Here is a 20,368-nt window from a genome sequence, read left to right as displayed (position 1 = left end):
CCCCCACAACAGCGGCTCCAGCACCGGCTCCTTCAGGAACACCTGAGTCGGGCTTCTACAGTGTAAAGCTCAAAAACAACACAGTCTGTCTTTTGGCACAAATGGGACTGCAGTTCAATATCTCCTATCTCTCCAAATCTCACAATGAGGTAATGTTGACATTAAGGAGTAGAGCAGAAATTGTCATTTGCCATTGCTTGTTTTTTTTTGTTTTTTTTTCAAACTGATGAAAACCATCTATTTGTCTTCTTTGTCAGGTGGTCAGAGATGTAGTCAATCTGGATCCTTCTCTGACAAATTCATCGGGATCATGTGACGCCAACAGAGCAACACTGGTGTTGACGCAGGACCAAAGAACCATTCTCAACTTCACCTTCTCCCTGGTAGATCCATCGTCTTACTAATAAAAGTGACAGTTGTTAGGCTGTAGTTTTACGCTTGTGTTAATATATGACAAGAAAGTTATTTTTCCAATAACATGGGTTCATTTTCTGTCACTTTTAAAAATGACTTCCGTGAAAGTGTCCCTGTTTATAGCATGTCGCCAAAGTTAAGTTAAGCCTTTGGGCTTAGGTATGGGATCGGTCCGGTTATTTTTTTTTTTCCTATGTTTAATCCTGAAATTTTGACCAATATCAATACGGTAACAATTCTGAGGTTTGGATTGAGCCAACCCTAATTAAAAGCGCTCAAACAGCCCAAGACTAGAAACCACAGGATGGCAATCCTAGTATGTTTAACACATTGACTGTCCCCCGTTAAATGTTTTTTTTGAAGTTTAAGTTTAAAAAAATTTCATTTTTTATTTAAAACTGTGAAATCCAATGAGACAAATTACTTTGTTTTACACATGTGATTTTTGATTTGTTTATTAACCATCTCTCATCTTTACAGAACTCTACAACTAGGAAGTACCACCTGAGTGGGTTAGCGCTGTCCGCCAACTGGTCTGATATGACAAGTAAGTGAGTAACAAAGTCATTTTTAACTTCCCTAGTTTCGATTGACTACGTCTTTTTTTTTTTTTACAGCTTTTTTCACAGCCAGTGACTTCAGTCTGGACTACCTTCGCAGCACACTGGGCCTCTCGTACATGTGCAACGCAGAGCAGACTTTGGTCGTTGATGCAAATTTCTCTCTCAACACCTTCAAACTTCAGATTCAACCGTTCCAAGTCACCACTGAGCAGTTTGCCACAGGTATCAAGATTTCTTTTTCCTTACCTCTTTCAAGAAGGTAAAGACGACTCTTGTCACCATTTAAACATTCATTGAACACATTGCATGTTGGCAAGTCAAGATTATAAACCACCATGGTTTATACTAGGAATGCTGATAATATCGGCCGACTGATATTATTATTATCATGTAATATCTGTAGGAATCGTTAACAGGTTTTCCTCTGATAATGAAAACCAGATAACACGTCTGGGTTTTGTGAAATGCTGCGTGCTCTAAAAATAGTTCAATGCCCCGGCGACAGACCAGTCAGGTGCCTCAGCGGTCTGAAGAACTTTTATTGAAACACAGTTGCAGTAACTCGTTCTAAACTCCTTTGTTGCTCTCAACCTAGCTTCTCCAAAAACACATTTTCCTCCTCCAGAACATTAGAAAAAACGTGGAAAAAAAAGAGCAGATGACACTTAACTTCCTTAACCACCTGGGCACCACTGTGCCGCTATATTGGTATCGGAATTTAAGTGTTTGGACAATATCGCAATATTGGCAAAAAATGAATATCGGACATTCCTAGTTTATACTCTTGACTTAAAGGAACAGTTTTTCAGTCTATCATATGGGACTCTATGAAAAGGTTTACATGATCTTCTCTAAGCAGAATATGCTACAAAGAATGTACACTTGTGATTCTTTATACATTTGTGTGCGAGTGCAATTATTCTTCAACTGCAATATTTCTATCAAAGGTGCAATATTTTCCAACTGTGCTAGATTTGTTTCGCTAATGACATTTTCTGTACTGCGTAACAACTGTATGCTCATCTATGCTCGCTTAAGATCCCAACCACGCTACTTCACTGTACATATTGTACATAGAATTTGCTGACTATCTTTTCATCTACCAGTATTTCCCATTCTCTGCCCTCTCAGTTTCCCCCTTACGTCTCACGGCTGTCTTACAAATCTTACCTTCTTCGCTCCAGCTTCACTGACAAATAATCTAATGAACACTGTTCTCAGTTCTGCACCAGCACTCACTACATCATTTTCTCTTCTTCCAATCTAATCTTTTCTATTTCCAGCTGAGGAGTGTCAGATGGACCAGGACCAGATGCTCATACCCATCATAGTTGGAGCAGCTCTGGCCGGACTTGTGCTGATTGTGCTCATTGCCTACCTGATTGGCAGAAAGAGGAGTCAGGCTGGATATCAGACCATCTAAACCCAGCGGGTTTTTTGAACTGGGAAGATGGAACTTTAAGTTAATTGCAGTAGTTATTTTGCCGTGGTAAATGCATGAGGCCTGGATTGTTTTACCGTGTTTCTTTTCTTAGTACGGAGGGGATTGTTGTTGAGATGATAATGAAACTCTGTGGGTCTTCACATAATCCCCGATCAAAATAGTGTTAAATTTGCTGCGTTGTGTTGATGATGAAGAGCTTGCTGTATTTTACGGACAATAAGATGTGCTTTTTATAGTAGTTGGACTGGTCCTGACAATTGTATTCTGAAGTAAATTTTATATTTAAAAAAATACATGCCCTGTCACTAATGGGCCCAAAACTCTAAACTTGTGATAAGTGAATTCTGCTACTGACGAATGAATGAATGAATGTTTTTCAAAACCTCAGCTCAAATTTCAAAACAAAAAGGGGAAATATTATACAGAATCTCCACGACATTTACATTTTGAAACAGAATAATTAGTTCATACCTAATCGGAAAACAATTAGACAAAAGCAAGTTACATTCTGTTAGAACTACAATCTTCATCGAGACTTTCAATACACTTTTTCTTGGAAGAAACAAAAAAGCGAGCTGTAAACAGCCACTGGAATCACTATACTACTCATTTAAATATAGTGTGACCTTAAATCAGACTACAAAGCATATTATTAAGACTTCATATACAATTATGAATACAGTACAAGTGAAAAAAAACCTACACATAAATAGAAATTTAACAGACCAACGATTGTGCAAAAAAAAGCCTACTTGATTCCTCCAACAGGTGAGTTAATGTCATGACTCTTCTGAAATGATGTGTGAACGACATCTTGCCCGCAACTTAGTCAAGGTTGAGGTGGAAAGGCTTCCGGGCTCGGTGAAGATATGCTGGAGACATATTATATATTTAATATATATATATATATATATACACATACACACACTGTCGCACGTAAGTGCATTAAGGCTTTTTTTATTTCTTAAATGTATTCATGTATGGTGGATTTTAAACTCTTATCTCGGGTTTTTGCGGAATATAACAATTTTTAAATTTCCAATGTTTTCATTATTTTCCTGATTTAAAAAAAGCATGTTCTAGTCTGAGAAGAACAAAAACGGTAACTAAAAGACATTCTGTAACACATACATATAGGGTATTGCAAGAAATAACCTGTACGTCCGGGCAAACGAGATTTGTGAAAGTTTCGTTAAGTTTTATTCCATATTTCAAGCCCTACGATGCCTCCAATATACGTAGAAGAGGGACCACTGACCACTGTGAGTGTGTATAAATATATAAAGTATATATATATATTTCTGCTGGTTTTTGAAAAATTTCAATGCTATGATTGTGGCTCAGGATTTTGCGGATAACAGGATAACGTTAATGCCCTGGCAGTGGCAACAAGCTTTAGAATTTAGTTATATTTGTTTTGACTATATTGTTTAACTTGAGATTAGCACTGAATATTTTATTTAACCGCTACTGTATAAAAAAAAGGCTGATTCAAAGTGATTTTTTACAATAGTTATGGCATTTTGTTTAAGACATTTAAAATGTGTGCTATACACAACTTTTGAATTGATTGCGGATAATATATAATATACTTATATATATATTTATTAAAATACACTCACACCTATACTGTATATATGTATTTTATTATTATTGCTTTTCTCTTACCTGCAAAAAAGTGTGACAGTCGTTCACAAATGGTCCTTGTGTGATCTGCTTGAAGATCTGGACAACATCTGGCAATGATCTTGCCTGTTGAATCAGAGTCTGGTTGTGGTTGATCAGTGTTAACGCTACACGGAACAGTATTTTTGATCCTTCGTAAAACAGGCAATCCCAAATCCTCAGGACAGTCTGCAGAAAAATGAACACATTTGGAATAATCATAATCTATCGGGATGCACATTTCCAGTTATTTATGATTGGAACATTTAATGTAGTAATCAGACACAGGCAAATTATGTTAGAAATGACTAGTCTTTGGAATCAGATAGGTAAGAAGTGTTTCAAGATGTGCACAAAAAGCCTTTGTTATATGTTAACACAACTGTGAGCTTATGTTAGCATAACACATAAAAACAATCTACATATATTAATTAACTTTAAAACGGATTCTAACAAGGTACATGTATTAGCATGTAACTCAGCTAAACAAAAGTGTTTTCTATGATTTGCCATCCTATGTTTAACACCACACATTATCTCCATCTTTGAGGTCAGAACATTTCCAGACACTTCTCTTCCTGGGAACAGCCCAAAACTGTGGAGATGGACCAGTGGTCCTTACATTAAGTAGGAGCTGGGAACGATGAAGGGCTGGACAGTGAGAACACAGCGAAGAGACGGGTACACGTACAGAAGGGACTTCAGACACAGGAGCGCTGTATTGCTAGCTCCGCACTAATAAAGCATCGTAAACTGTCGGCGCTTGCTGTCAAAGGGTGAACTCATGTGTTGCATTTGTACGCAAAAAAAATTTGTGGCACCATGGTGGGCCAGCAGCTCGCTGCGCTGGCACAGATGGTGAGGGGAAGTCGACCGATTTAAGAGACCGTGTGGAGGCCACAGAACAGCTGGCGGTGCTGCGTACTCAGCCGGGGCTCTGGATCAGCAGTTGGCTCGGGCCAAGCGGGAGACATCTCCCCCAAAGCTCTGCCACTTTGTTGGCAGGGATGACGCTCCAGAGCATGGAGACAGACAGACAGACAATCCTCAGTCTTTCCTGGATGGCAACAGCAGCAGCTTGCCGGTGGCCAGAGGTGGAGTGCACAGTACATCTGCTGCCACTGTGAAGAGATGCCCAGATTGCAGCATTGACCCTGGTGGCGACAGTTAGGGCGAGGTACCAGTGCGGAAGGCCATCTTGGAGCAACCGGAGAGTCAGACTTGGGCTGGCGGATCGCACAATAACCTTTGTCGAACATTTGCAGGATGTGGGGGTCTTGTGACTTAGGGATGGCGGACTAGGTGTGTTGCCACCGGACGTGTGGCCCGAAGGATGCTGTGATGCTGGCAACCCACCCCTCCATCCTACAGCCCCTCATGAAAGAGACTGAGAGCGGAAGCCTTACTTACTTGTCTTACTTGGCTTTCCCGTAATCGTGAGGGGCTTACAGCATTCCGATAATGATCAAGGGTGTGTATACAAAGCAATCATGGATTCAGACTGGAGGTCGTGTGTGTGCATGGCGATGTTCACCGTATTTTAGTATTTGTATCTATCCTTACAATTCGTCCTTATGACTATAAAATGTGCGCCATGAAGTTTTTTTGAAGAGATCCTGGTCATTCTGAAAACGTTTTTTTTTTTTTTTTTTTGTCAAATAGAGTAGCTGATGACACTTACCTCCACTGGCAGAACATCAATATAGAGGCAGATGAACCATCGGGAAACCACAAGTGTCCACATTACATTGTGATCAATCATAGTCCTCCAGACCTGGGGGGTTTTGATTTTCACCAGCTCGCCAAGAACCTCCTGGTCCATCTTTAGTCCCAACATTGCTGGACTGTAATAGTCTAGACCAACAGAAAGACAGAAATCTTCAGTTCTGTGTTGAACATATAGAAGTCAGTTGTCACCAAAAAACCGTAGTACAGTAATATGCACACACATTGCACACACAAATGGCAATGCTTTTAAATAAACTTCTGTTGCCTAATAGACATACAATTCTTTTTTTTACAGAAAAGGGAAGCAGAGATCAAACTGTGACTACAGTGTACTCTGCTGGTGGGGGGGGCGCATCAGCAATACAGTTCCCCTTGAACTGCCGGCTGTAAATGGAAGACTCTAAAGATAAGGGGTCCCTAACCCCCGGTTCGGGGACCGGTACCAGTTCAAAGGTGATTTGGTATCAGGCTGCAGTGGGACACAGTGAAAAAAAATGTACTTAATTTTTACTAATTTACTTCACTCAAAGAAATTCCAGTCATACCCTCTACTTTCTTTATTTAAAGATAATCTGGTATTCAGGATACAAGTCTACAGAATAGAGTCTAAAAAGTGTTTTATTTTGAAAATGTAATGATCTTTCAATACTCAGCACCTTGCTACCGGGCAAAGTAAACCTGTTACTACAGACCGGTAGCAAGGTGCTGAGCATTGAAGGATCATTAAATGCTGGTTGTCCTGTCCTTGAGACAGGGAAAAGGTTGGGTATCGCTGATATAGATGTAACTTCTCCATAACAGACTAATACATGCGTCTCCAATTGATTATCATTTTTTTTCAAGCTACAAATATTGTTCATTGCTGTGTAAAAAAAAAAAAAAAAAAAACTTTATTTCTTAGGTTAAGAAACTCCGCTGCATTTTAAGCACACACCTGGTAAAATTCTGCTAAGGAGTGCATCCATCAGCCAAAAGGATTTCTCTTCATCTTTTGTGACGATAAGTAGATAACCAGCTATGAAGTTCATCCCCTGTGAAACCAAAGAGAGGCGCTGTCAGTTCAACACTTGTTTGCGTTTACACCGAATACAAAACAAGATTGAGCAAAGCAGTATCTGCTGACCCCTACATGGGAGTGCTGGAGGTAATGCAGTTCCAGTTCTACAAGCTAGAATTGCAAATGAAGTTCGTAAAAACATTTGCCTTTTAAATTATTAACTCAATAAACAAATAGAGGTTGTAAAAAAAGATCCCATGACATGTCTATTTTGTTTTATTCAGGGCAATACAGGTATCTCTTTATTCGTGATAAATAGAGGCATTGTATGGCCAGAATTACATAATCATTGCTGCGAGACAAAAAAATATTATCCATTTTTTCTCCCTCACAATTTTGGAAAAAAAAAAAAAAAAGAAGTATTGGTCTGGTAGCCATATCTGCCGCTACATAAGGTTGCACAATATTAAAGTGCTGCGGAGGGGCCACTAGTACAGTTGCTCAATATGTGAAATTTCTAAATTAGGGGTTGAATGCTAAAGTGTTACCTGACAGTAGCCAACAGTTGAATTGTGATGACCATAAGCAAGCAGAACATTGTATAGAGGTTTCTGCAGACATGGCCTGGATGTTTCACTGAACAGGATGTTGTCTGGAAATGTTCTGTTCAGATCTGAAAGGGAGAACGTTGACATTGATACTTGCTCGACGAACTGTGAATTTAAGGTGACCGTTTTAATTTTAGGTACAGCTCTAAAGACATACTGCATGCGGCCTGCTCAGCCAGCAGTAAAAGACTGTGTCGTGTACTTAACAATGGAAAGACAGAGACCAACTTTACAACTCTTTACAATGGTGAGCTGTTAAACACTGAAACCTGTTTACCAGCTGCCACATCCAATCTTAACACCGGCGTTGGTGGATAAGGGTGTGGTTTGAGAGCGCCTTAATATAAGCTATTTCATCGGCTAATGTTTTTGTTAGAATGTTAGGACAGTGTCGTTTGATGAGTAGTTACTTATGTTGACATTCTTAACTTCCAACACCCTGAATCTTCAGCAAAAGGTCAACAGTGCAGAATTAGGACAATAATGACAGTCAAACTACAGTGATCAAGCTCCTGTTTTTAATGGTTTGATGTTTTGCTTTAATTAATATTTGCTAGTAATAGTCCTACAACATAAATTAGATATGTGTAACTGTTTTTACACTGACCTGTGAGAATGGTCTCCACCAGCTTAGGGTCATGTTGAGCTCCAAGCAGCATCTGGTAGTATCCTGGGTTCTTTTCAAACTGGTCTTGAGCTCCACTGGCTGCCATCCACACCAGAGCTCTGTGTTCATTAGGAATCCCCTTACGCACGTAACGTTTTACTAAATGGATGTGGGAGGGTGCGTTCATGTTAAAAACCGTCTTTTATTCCAATGTAAATGTTGTGTTTCTATATTTACACGATAATACTCACATTTGACATTTTTCTGCACTTTTTTCTTGCTCTTCAGTAGTTTGGACCACTTGATGGATCTACGTGTGAGCACAACCAGATACTCAGACATGAGTTCCTCGTATGAATCAAAATCAAAGTCCTCGGAGCGCTCAAAGCCATATGGATCCACCCTGTACAAAAAAGGTACAAATCAATTACCTATGCATTTACCTTTACACAAAAAATGTTGTCTCTCAATATTTTAACATTGAAATGAAACTGAATTTTTAACATGTTCAACAGTTATAAAAAAGACAGGTTAAGCTGGGTTTAACAAGTGTGAGTTCATGTTTGTTTAGAACTGTACTGTATGGTTAGGTGCAACTATGTGAAAAATGCAAAAATCACATAAAAGTTATTTTAACTACTTTGAAGTTTGGGTTGTCCCAATACCATTTTTTTACATAACAATGTGAATAAGCAGAATTTACCGATATCTCTTTATGTTGGGTTTTACAAAAGATGCAATGAACTGGAATGCAGTGTTTTATAGGTGGCATAACTCTTTGGGAAAAAGGGTGGTGTGCAGTGTGTGTGTGTGTGCGGTCCACCCAAACCAGGACACCAAGCAGGAAAACAATCAGAGTCAGTTTTATTTTCTTCTTGTTAACACAGTTGTTCTGTATAAACATTGCAAAAGCTAATGCCAAAACAGAGAACAATACAATTGATGCTCATGAATACTTGAAACAACAAACATCCCACGTTTCTGCTCTATATGTGATTAATTAATTACAAAGCTCCTAAATAATTATAGTCATGTTTTTAATCAAGTACCACCACTAGTTCTTACATGTACTTGTACTGTGCCCAATAAGATGTGATCTACCAGCAGCTAATGCTAGTAGATCATGAGCAAATCTAATTTTAAAAAATATGCATTTATTAAATATAGTTTGTCAAATGTTGAATACATGTATATGATCTTTCAGTATATTGTGACAATGCACTAAAAACAGAGCAAATATATTTCCATCCCAGCAATGGATCAGACACCAGCTTAGGAAAAACTACCTAGAACTGCAACTTCCAATTTTATAATACAGCAAGACTCCATCCATTCATACAATTGCAATCACACTGCAAATTGCAATATATGACCAGTGTAATGGCTGCTGCACATGTTAACCAAAACGTGCCGACTTAATGTAACTATAGTTTAAGCCTCACTATTTTAGTAAACAATAATCCTTCTGACGCTTAAGGCTTAATTGAGCAACAAAGTCTTCCTTTAGGCATTACACCTGAAGACCAACACTAAGATTAGGGTTCCATGCACACAGACTGTACACATGGCAAGGGAACTCAATGATGCCATTATGACTGATGTCAGTCATAATCAGTCTTAGTATGCTACATGTACTGTATTGCATTCTTATAGTATATATATATACGTCTTTTCTGTAGCACAACAGAATCTTCCGTATCGTTTACATTTACCTCTGCAGCCCTGTTTCATAAAGACCCTAACTGAATCAATATTTTAAATTATACCAATGTATACAAAATAATATTTTTTGCATTTTGAGTCAGTCTGACCCAATATTTTGAATATGCCACCCCAGAGATGGTGAAAAGAGCAAAGACTCTCTAGTTTAAAATATGATTGACTAACCCAAACCCATTTCTCACCCACTGCTATTAACACAATATCTTAATGATTACAGGAGCCTTTTTTGTTTGTTTGTTTGTTTTTTTATTGCTTAACCTATCATATTGCCCATGCCATGGCTACCAACTGATTCAACTACCAGCTACTATAAAAACCCTGTGAGGACAGGAAACCTGTCATTCAACGTTGTAATAATTAACTGGCTCTACTCTTTCCAGTGGCCCATGTTGCTGCCGAGAGCTAAAATCTTTTTTTTGTTGTTGTTGTTTTGTTTTGTTTTTTAAATCTTGTTAGAAATCCCCCCAAAGCTTTCTAATGGAAATTTGACGCAATGCTTTTGGTTGCATGATAATAGAGGTGATAGCATGCTAAGGTTACCCTGTGATTTACTTAGTTGGCATAACAAAAACAAGAGTTTATAATAGTTGTAGTAGGTTATTATTCAAACGGAGGAAACTTAACACATCATTTATATTTTCACGAGGCTCTACTTCTACAGTTAACATTTTAGCAGTTCTTTTTGGTAAGATTTTATTGCGTTACCTGTCCACTCTGTTACTGGCTCTTCCACCTGCGAAGTGCCCGGTGCGGTTGGTTTTCTTCTTCTTCTCCATTTGGGCCAGGATTATCCTAACGTTTGACTATTGTATATTCTATGTATTTATCTTTTACTTTTCTTACAGAGTTAACGTTCACAATCTTCGAGAACATATATCTACTTTGAAATAAACGAACTCTTCAGTTTTTCAAAAAGAAAAACGACTTTAATACTCCACCAATGTTTTAAAACGAGATAAAAGCTGTGACCCTTTAACGTTACAAACATTTCAAACTACTGACTCTGTTAACACAGAGCTGACTTTGCCTTTTATCGCCATCCACGTGCACCTGCTTGTCCTGAAGAATAAACTCTAATAAAAACTGACCTAAGACGATAGGTTTAAAGAAACTAAACTAACATCTGTTAGTCACTCCTTTTTAGTCAAACCACTTCCATTTCTCTATCCCTTTAGTTCCCACTCCGTGGAAGATTTCGAGCTTATGACGTTTTCGCCCCGGGACACACACGTCCATCAGACTTAATGCTGCGTTCAAGACGACCCGGAAAAGTAAACAGCTGAGGAAAATTAACTTAACCGACTGGCGATTACTAGTTCTCGGGAAAAACGGCAATGGTTATAAAGCCTACTAAAAAGATTCCCATGTTGCAAGCATATACAAAATATGTAAAGAAAGCAAACAGTCAAAAATAGGTTCAGCTAACTCTATACACAAACACACAGTTGAGGTTTTTGTTTTAAACTTGCCCTCCATTACTCCCTTTCTGATAATTCCAGAAACGTTTTCCCACATGAAATATCACTTCTATCTACATAATGGCCCATACTATAGCTATACAAATACAATATGAACAGGTCTATTTTTAATTAACATGTCGTTATAATGAAGTTTTAAAAATGGGGGAGGAAGCAGAGTACTCAAAGACAATCCCCCCCATCGCCCACACCACAAGATTGTTTTGTCACTGTTCACACACTGTTTTTTGTTATTGTACTAACAGAAAGCATCAGAGGTGCTACGGGAATAGAAATGTGTAGAAATGGGAATAGAAATAGAGTTATATGAAGGCTGTGTCCAATAAAGTTCTGTCACCATAAAATTAAGTGTTGGTCTGAAATTTAACATCCTATTTTGATTTTGTAAACTTTGACAATGCTAACTTCAAGAATAATGAATAGCCCAGAGTAAAAACTGCAGAAAAACATGTGCAAATAAGGGATGAACTGAACAAATAATAAATATGCAAATAAAACAACTAAGGGATGAACTGAACAAATAATAAATAAGACAAAATACAAATAAGTATTAAACAGTGGAGTTAGTCCTCATCGTAGATGAGTCCAACTACGGTGGTGTCATCTGCATAAGGTCAAAGTAGTTAACCTAAAAATTGGTATAATATATATATATACCTACGTCTAAAAAAGTGAAAAGGTAACTGTACTTAATATTTAAAAAAATCTACATTTTGAATGGCCGAAATTAGGCTGCATATGTCTCATTTCGCCGACAGAGGGCGGCAGTACAGTAAGATTAGGGTAGAGTGGTTACATTTCTGTGGACTCTTGATAAGTTCACAGTTTTCGAGGTACAGTAGGCCACCTTAGCATGCACATTGTTAAAATATCTAAAACACTTGTTCCCCTTGTTCTTCTTTCTCCAGCAGATACAGTAGTTCTGAACGACGTTGAGCATTTTTGGGGTTCGTCATGTTCAGTCAGATGCCGTTCTGATTGTATTGCATGATGGATGAGTATCTGTTCATGTTTCCCAATTCTGACAATCTCATTTAGCAGAAATGCTGCTTTAAATTTACAATAAACTCCCACTATCCTTTAATGTATGCCTATCGTCTGGGGTATTATTTCCACTTATTGTAAAAGTGTAAATTTTAAGGTTGGAAATTGCTGACTTTTTTGGCACTTCAGCACCTACATTTCAGCACCTACATTTTGTTTGTTTGTTTGTACATTGACCATAACCAGACTTTTTAAGACAGTACATGGATACCCCTTAATTTCTGTCTGATCCATATTTTTAAAAATATCACTGAATATTTTCACTCGTGTTGCTTTTGAGATCCTTTGCATTGACGTTTTGAGATGTTTGTTCTGTCTTTACAAACTGTAGCCACACTGTGTTTATGAAAGCACCCGTAGCTCGTGATTCTGTGCACGTGTGACCATACACTTTTGCTGAAGTAATCAGTGTGTCTACTTGGTTGGATGTACAAGTGGTTTTAAAGCCCTTTTGTAATGTATCCTGATGACCAATTTACCCGATGTAATGAACCCCCACTTGGACAATTTCTCATGCAAACAATAAAAAAAAAATCTATATTTTGTGGTTCTCTGGAAAGCGGCGCACCAAATTGAAATGTCAGTCACTGAAAGTAAACGGATCCAGAAGGCTGTCAATCAATACAAGAGCGCGTGCGTGTGTGTTGGGGGCGCGGTCATGGTCCCTTCCATTTGTTTAATAAAGCCATTGTTTGTGGGTTGGTCATTCAAGCAAGCCCACATGCAGGAACAAAGACTACACTGGAAATTAAATCTGCCTTCAAAATAAATGTCAATGGAAGCAAAATTGAGACGACTGTTGATTAGCGTATTTAGTGTAAAATGTGTAAAAATGTAAATCTGTAGTCTAAATGTAAAGGGGAAGTCAAAAAATGAACTGGACCAGAGCTGGGTTACAAGAGAATTACAATTTCAGCGTATATATATACTTTGCAGTATGTTTTACGGAATTACAATTCCAGCATATATATATATATATACTTTGCAGTATGTTTTACTTGAACCCATATTGAGTCCCTAATTTTTCTATTTTTTTATTTAATGCCGAAGTCGTATTACACACTCTGTGCCTGTGATAAAGAACATTGACAACAGCTCACGAAACCTAAAAATTAACAGAACAAACATGCCCTACGTTTCTAATATGAATCGAACTTTTACTTTGAAATTCTAAAGCGGAAGTCGTGTGAGATGAAGTTGAGTTAGAAAGACTTACACGGTGGTGTGTGGATTATTGACCGTCCTACTGCTGCGCACTGAAGACTGGGACCGACCCCACTCTTAACAGCGGATAACGAATCACGGGAATAGACGGGAAAATGGACAATAAGAAGATCAATCTCCATATGCATTTATTTTTATTTAATATTTTATTTTGAAAAACTTAGAGAGCAAGAAGAAGCCGTGGTCTCTGCTGTTGAAGTTTTATTTCTCACGTCTTCTCTTTTTTTTTGCCAATTAAAATGTATGTAAATACTTTCTACATTTTTTTTACAGTGCCTTCCGCTGCTCTCTTGAATGTTCCGAAAAAGTGCACTTGAATAGGTGAACGAGTTGACGTGCGCGTAAAGAGTGGTGATTTCAATGGAGGGGCGTCCCTTTAAAACGCTGCTCTGATTTTTTTTTTTTTTTTTTTTTATTATTAATATTATTGTGGTTGGGACACTTATTTAAACACATTGTGGACATATTACCCCAGTGGGACCATGGGCACTTCATTATCTCGGGATTTGGGCTTGTGGTTACTGTGGAGACACATCATCACCATCGCAATATGGTTGTGCGCGATTGGAGCGCACGCGGCGGAAGAAGACAGCGGCTTTAATACTGAGGTAAACTAACTAACAAGCAATCACGCAAACAAGGAGATAACCCTGTGATAGACCAGAGTGATATAAAGACTTTGTGGACCCCCAGCCAAGCGCGAACATGTTTTGAGGCTCAGAAGTAACATTAATCTCAATTTAAACAGAAAAGGGGGTTAAACATTTACCTATTATTTATCCGAATAATATCTAGGTACCTGCATTTGTAATTAACCGTGTTCATAATCCATAAAGATTAATCACGATCAATTGAGATCAATCAATATTTCTTAATTCCCCAACTTTGTTTTGCTGTACAATGCTGAATCAGAAAGACAAATAACAACAGGTATTGTTGCTTTCACCTGACTAATCCAAACCATGGGATTCATAACATGGAAAAATGTAGTTGGTAAAATATTAAAAATATAGTATAATTGGTAGATTTAAGTCATTATTTAGCATTGTGACACTGACTAATATTATTTGCGGGCTATGTAGTCCTGAACAATATTAATCAGTTTCAGAATCAAAATCTGTTTAGCCATTGTGTCAGTCAGCTTTTCAACAATCAATTTATTTATTGTCCTTCATACAGTAAGGCTGGTTTGACTCAAGCTTTAATGTTTGAGCTAAAGTTTTAGCTTAAATAAACACCTGTGGGCATTGAGATGGTATTCAAAGTATATATAAAGAAAAAAAATGTGTATATATTATGTTCTAGAACAGCTATATAGGAAGGCTGTCACGGTACAGTGTATTTGTCCCAAACCGTTAGGTACAAATACACGGGCGTACCAAATGTACCAAACGGTTCACCTGTGTAACTGTATAGTAGTACTAGTACTAGGCGTGTAACTATATGTTTTCAAGTGTGTCCAGGTGAAACTTGTTAATGAAGCATGGAATAAAGTCCAATTTACGCCAGAGGACCTAATCGCTGCCTGATGAGCTTTGTATTGTGAAAGGACAATCATGCCCCAGCGGCAGGCATGTCAGGATGCACCGGATGAGGCTTCTTTCAGCCCATGTCAATGCACTTTTGTGTTCTTATGCACACACACACACACCTTCCTCTACTGTGACATCAGCTACCCTCATGTCCTCGTTTACTACTGTACGTCTTCGATCATCTTCCACAGGCCTGTCCTGCTTTCCTGCCTGGCAGCTCAATTTTTGACATCCTTCGTCTTATATGTCCAACATTTTATATCCTTTCAGATCCTTTTCAGGGCCGTTCTGACAGCCTACAAACACACTTTGCAAATAACCATAAATACCTTTGGGGTAATCACAAATTCACAGGAGAGTCATGGCTTTTTATGAAACCCTTGAAATATCTCTGGAGTTCTTGTGGATAATTTGTTCTGGCACACAGCAGCTGTAATGCATCTAATATAAGTTTTAATGTTTGAAGGGAGGCTTGACTCTGTAAGGGATATTGTGAATTCACACTTAAACAACGAGATATTGTTTCAACCAGAGAAACTAGTCGTAAGAATCACATCTAAAACCTTAAGAATAACTCCTTCATTGAATTGTCTCACAATTTGGGGATTCAATGAAAAATATGAAAATCATGAATTGAATATTTTAATTCTGTTTTCATTCGTTTAAATCTTTCTTGTTTTTGTGTACAACGGAGTGTTAATCTTACTTAGTTTCTGCACCTTTGGTGTGTTCAAATTCAAGACCTGCCTGTCTCATGGTCTCATCTTGTAGGTCTTGGGATACTTTCAGAGGACAAATCTCCAGCGTTTTCTTGTTTGCAGCAATCTCCAGTTCTCATAAAATTTTTTACTCTGAATTGTCGTTCTCTGGGTCGTAGTTAATGTCTAATTGTTTACATTTTGCTGACTGGAAATCACCAATGTAATTACTAGCAATGCTCCTTGTTGGAATGTTATCTATGAGCCATGGTAACCATACACATAGGCTTTAGTCTTTATGGGTACAGGACAGTCCTAGTCGTGTCTAGTTGTCATGCATTATAGCCTTGGTCTTGGTCAGTGTCCCTAAACGTCCTAATCACCATCATCAAGTCCTGGCTTTTGTTAAATTCCTGTAGTTCTGCCTTTAAGGTTTTGGACTGGGAATCTATGACCAGTGACCTTTACTTTTCATTGGACAGTAACTGTTTTGTTTGTTGGTAATGTCTGTCCAAATTCTACAAATCCCACTCTTTTCCGCTGGATCTCACCCTTTCTAAAGAATTATCACACAAACACGCACGCACATACGCTTCGTCTGGAATTCAGTGCTTGCAAATACAATGGAGTTTATTGTCTGTTGATAAGGGAGAGGCAGGTAGAGGGATAGAGAATGATACACAAACTTGTTTCTACAGTACGTTTGCGGATATCTTGCCCTGGTAACTAACGTAGTCAATAAATAACTATGTAAACAGGGAACTAAATATCAAGTCTACTTCCCAGTTGTTACGTAGTTCTTGATGCATCAGCTTCCTCAAATGTCAATGTGTTTGGCTCTCTGTCAGTATGTTTAGTACTTCTTTTCTGGCCCAAACTAATCAGTGGTGCGCAGTAGAAGAAATGAGAGTGTGTGCAGATATGGTCACATGCTGAAGCAGCTGTAGCAGAGTAATGACAGTCAGGGGGTGGAGTGATGAGCCACACTTTGACTCCCTCATTCCATGTGATCTTTGTGTCCATGTTTAGCTGCAACTTGCGGTCTCTTCATTTTTCCAACCGTCACCAAACGTATGACTTTTACACAATAGTTAGCAGGAATAAAATCTATCAAAATCTCTTATGACATTAGTGTCTATAAAATCACATGGTATTTTACTTCCTAGAAATACAACTGTTTGCCTATCTATCATCCTGTTCCAGGGAGGCACACTATGGACTTTTTAACTGATACCTCAAGGCCAATCCAGTCCAATAACCACACTTTGAAAATGTCCTTTGTTATAAATTATGACCTTTCCGTAACACGTTTGTTTACTTAAGAGACACTGTGTAGGTCTGACCAGATTAAACCAACACTTCTCACCCTTTTCCAGTCACCTCTTCCTAGCCTTAGCACTTGCTAGCTCTTCACTGTGAGAATGTGCTTTTGAACGATTTATTCAATTTCTGGAAACCAGTGGATGTTGTCCCTTCTCTCGACAGGGTTAAAACATGTATACAGCTGCAAAGACATACTGTGTAAGCTCCATTGGCTGTTAGCTTCAGTTTAGCTCACATGCTAACACCCCCAGCAGCTGGGCAGGAGTACAGTATGATGCCAGAGGCACAAGGGAACTGTGGACTGTCTTCTCAGTGCATAAAGAGCTACATTTAAAAACCTTTCTTCATTTATCTGTAAAGTACTTTATGGACCCTTAAAAATGAACACATTATCCACTAACACTCTATCAGTGACCAATTACATGCACACTAAGACTTTTTAAATTGTCAAGTTTTTTTTTTTAAACAATGTAGAGGACCGTTTAAAGGGAAGGGGCTAAAAATAACATTTGATATGCATACTGGACAAATTGCCTGCAACCCAGGATTGCTGGAAATATTGATTGTTGAAGAATGACTTTCTGCTTGAAATGCTTGAAGAAGTCAAAGGTTACAATTTCCAAGTTTCTGCCTCATCTAAAACCCTTGTGCAGTATTATACACTACGACTTTATGAAGAACCAATACATCTGATATCATGCCATAGTTTAGGCCTTAGCAAAACAATGCCAACAGGAGTGTAAACAAATAAAATAATTAATTAAATGCAGTCAAAAAAAAAGCAAATATCAAATGATTGACTTTCCCTGTTGGAGCAGTGTAATAGAATTACGTTGGACATAACCTTGGTTTTCCAGTACTTCACTTAGAAATCTTGGGTCTGCAACTGTAGGGGGCGGGTAAGATTTGGCATCTGACCAAAGTCAGAATAAGAGCTCTGTTAGTATCTTGGCTGACATTGTGATACACACACACACGCGCACACACACACACTGAGTTCTGGCAGCATTTATTACTCCTTGTATATTGCTGGGTCTGTTTTTGGCAGGTAAACTCAAGGACTCTTTGAAAGCCAATTTAATAGACAAGGCCTAGAACATATATATATGTGCATGCGCTCACATGCACACGCACATTCACACTGTTGTCTGAGGCTTGTTTAATATTCTGCTCAGCCGACGAGTTGTTTGATCCAGAGCAGAGTTTTGAGAGCAGAGAAGCAGCCAATAAAAGTCAAGATTGATCGTTTCTATTTAAAGACAAGACTTTCAATACATAACGCAACTGTTATTAATACTAACGCCATTGATATTGTTGCAAATATTACTTACCGTTTGTCAAGTTTCATTCTGCTCATTCTCGTGTCATTCTAGTCTAATGAAATACATTTCTCATCAACATGTCGTTCTATATAGAACTCATTTACACCATTTTGTAACTTGTTTTTGTTTATTTATCTTCATAATCAATTGGCCAAAAATTCATCATCAGTGTTGTTGTTGTAATGATTATATTGGATTTATTAAAATAAATTAGGGGTTGCTGACAATATTTGGTCGACTGATCTTATCTGCCCGATATTTGTATAATTATGTAATATGGGTAAGAATTATTATCAGTTTTTCCTCTGATAATAAAAACCTGATAACACAATGCCTAGGTCTTGTCAAATATGCTAGAATAGCTTGTAGGGTCGTGAGACGTTTACCTTTGCTTGGGAGCAAACGGCTGCATATATCGGTATATATCGGAATCGGAAATTAAGTGTTTGGATAATAGTGGCTTATCGGATTTTGAAATATTGCAATATTTAATTTCACAATCCTATATCGATATTCTCTGTATCGTTTTTTTTAATTAACAATATTCATGCCACTGGTTCATTTTATTTTGCTTTTATTTTTTTCCCCTAGTGACTAGTAATGTAAATCCCTCCGTTCCAATTTGAGTAACCTAATGTTAACCATGTAACAGCATTGTGTGTTTACAATGCTAACAGTTTCCATACGATTAAATTATTAAAAAAAAAAAACTCTATATATTGCTTATATACTTATATATTGCTGTGCTTATAGTATCCAGTATATTGCAATATATGTCGTATTGTTGCCCCTGTATCATGATATGTATCATATAAACTGGCAAACACTTAACTTTGCCCTGATTCATTACAGCCGATACAAAGAGGTATGTTAGTATTAGTAGGAGTACTACAGATTTATTTGGATAAATAATGTTATAAATAAGCAGTTATTTACCAATCTGATATGGAGTGGTTATATGTATACAGTCTTCCAGTTGCGAAGGGCCATACCAGAGCTCCTGATATCATGACGCTGATTTGGCACCTTAGTAAAAATGAGCTTAGCTTCCTGGTCCGTCTGAATGGAGTTTGCGTGTTTTCTTGTCATACTGTGTCTCCTTTCGCAGTTGAAAAACCATGTAACGTTCTGTTATCAGAGCGCGAGTGTAACATTAGCTAACTCGGCTAATGTTTACAAAACGTTAAGCCAATTTTCCCAGCTTTACAATTTGGTTTCATATTTCCAAAATACCAGTTTTACAGGTAAAAAGCATAAAAAGCCGGTGTCATGGTGATTTCGTGAACAAATTCTGAGATTTCTAACATTTTACCTGGAAAGGTCAGAAGTATTTGTAGATGTTTTACTGAAAAACTGTTCACCCGATACACATTGCTGTTGATGTGCTCTGCCAACTGTTTTCCCCAAAGACTGTGTGTGTGTGTGTGGGTGTGTGTGTGTGTGTGCGTGGGTGGGTGTGAAGCAGTAATAAGATACCGTTTCAGGAAGTGCATGTTTGTTTTTGTGTGTGTGTTTGAGGTTTTTATCTAAGGTGTATCAGGGTTGTGTGTAGGTCAGCTACTTCCTGTCCCCCCCCGACCCCCCACACACACACACACTCACGCACACATGCACATAAAGAGTGCATGTGTAAAGAGTTTAGATAAATGAAGTTAAAGTGCAAACCACGGTTGAATGTCACTGCTCAAATTGAACCAAAGCCTGAGGTAACAAGGTTTTTGACAGTCAAGTCACGAATGTGGATTTTTAGGTATTTTGTGTTTTGCAGTTTCAACTTTTTTGAAAATTGACAGTCAATAAAAAGCATAAGAAAGTGCAGAGTGTACCTTACTACTACGAGGAACTTAACTGAACTAAAACAAATCCTATTATCTCCTATAATAACATAGTTAGTTATATATACATATATATATACATTTTAGTTAATCTCGATTTATATTCATTAAAGTGAACAAATAAAGAATAATTAGTTGAAACAATATTTTTATAATTTTTAAAA

The 20,368-nt window shown here is 37.9% G+C and overlaps 3 protein-coding genes across 3 annotated transcripts in view; 2 read left to right on the top strand and 1 right to left on the bottom strand.

Annotated features, from left to right (window-relative positions):
• Positions 1-2,744, top strand: part of LOC103378644 (lysosome-associated membrane glycoprotein 1) — a 5,936-nt gene extending 3,192 nt beyond the window's left edge. The window contains exons 4-8 of the mRNA XM_017032354.2: positions 3-149; positions 258-383; positions 895-961; positions 1,032-1,199; positions 2,261-2,744. Coding sequence (XP_016887843.1) covers positions 3-149; positions 258-383; positions 895-961; positions 1,032-1,199; positions 2,261-2,400 — 648 coding nt within the window. The 3' untranslated portion in view covers positions 2,401-2,744. The remainder of the gene's footprint in view (positions 1-2; positions 150-257; positions 384-894; positions 962-1,031; positions 1,200-2,260) is intronic.
• On the bottom strand, positions 2,504-11,353 carry LOC103378633 (growth hormone-regulated TBC protein 1-A-like). The gene is made up of 8 exons (XM_008309908.3): positions 10,454-11,353; positions 8,278-8,429; positions 8,027-8,185; positions 7,360-7,484; positions 6,749-6,845; positions 5,768-5,940; positions 4,090-4,275; positions 2,504-3,293 (listed from the first exon to the last, which is right to left on the bottom strand). The coding sequence occupies exons 1-8, from the start codon at positions 10,522-10,524 to the stop codon at positions 3,201-3,203; spliced, it is 1,056 nt and encodes a 351-aa protein (XP_008308130.1). The 5' UTR covers positions 10,525-11,353; the 3' UTR covers positions 2,504-3,200.
• Positions 11,354-13,418: 2,065 nt separating this feature from the next.
• mmp15b (matrix metallopeptidase 15b) overlaps positions 13,419-20,368 on the top strand; it is a 29,902-nt gene continuing 22,952 nt past the window's right edge. Inside the window, exon 1 of the mRNA XM_008309910.3 lies at positions 13,419-14,102. Coding sequence (XP_008308132.1) covers positions 13,977-14,102 — 126 coding nt within the window. The 5' untranslated portion in view covers positions 13,419-13,976. The remainder of the gene's footprint in view (positions 14,103-20,368) is intronic.

Source organism: Cynoglossus semilaevis, chromosome 5, assembly GCF_000523025.1.
Source record: "Cynoglossus semilaevis isolate Cse_v1.0 chromosome 5, Cse_v1.0, whole genome shotgun sequence".
Lineage (NCBI taxonomy): Eukaryota > Metazoa > Chordata > Actinopteri > Pleuronectiformes > Cynoglossidae > Cynoglossus > Cynoglossus semilaevis.
The sequence above is the reverse complement of the archived record's forward strand: the minus strand, read 5'-3'. Positions and strand labels throughout refer to the sequence as shown.

Bases quoted from the DNA above. Each gene is read 5' to 3' on its own strand.
- LOC103378633 (XM_008309908.3), bottom strand. From the start codon at position 10,524: ATGGAGAAGAAGAAGAAAACCAACCGCACCGGGCACTTCGCAGGTGGA. The intron at 7,485-8,026 runs GTCAGTGTAAAA...TCTCCCTTTCAG, and splicing joins GGTGGAGACCATTCTCACAG to ATCTGAACAGAACATTTCCA. The intron at 6,846-7,359 runs GTAACACTTTAG...TTGGTTTCACAG, and splicing joins CAACTGTTGGCTACTGTCAG to GGGATGAACTTCATAGCTGG.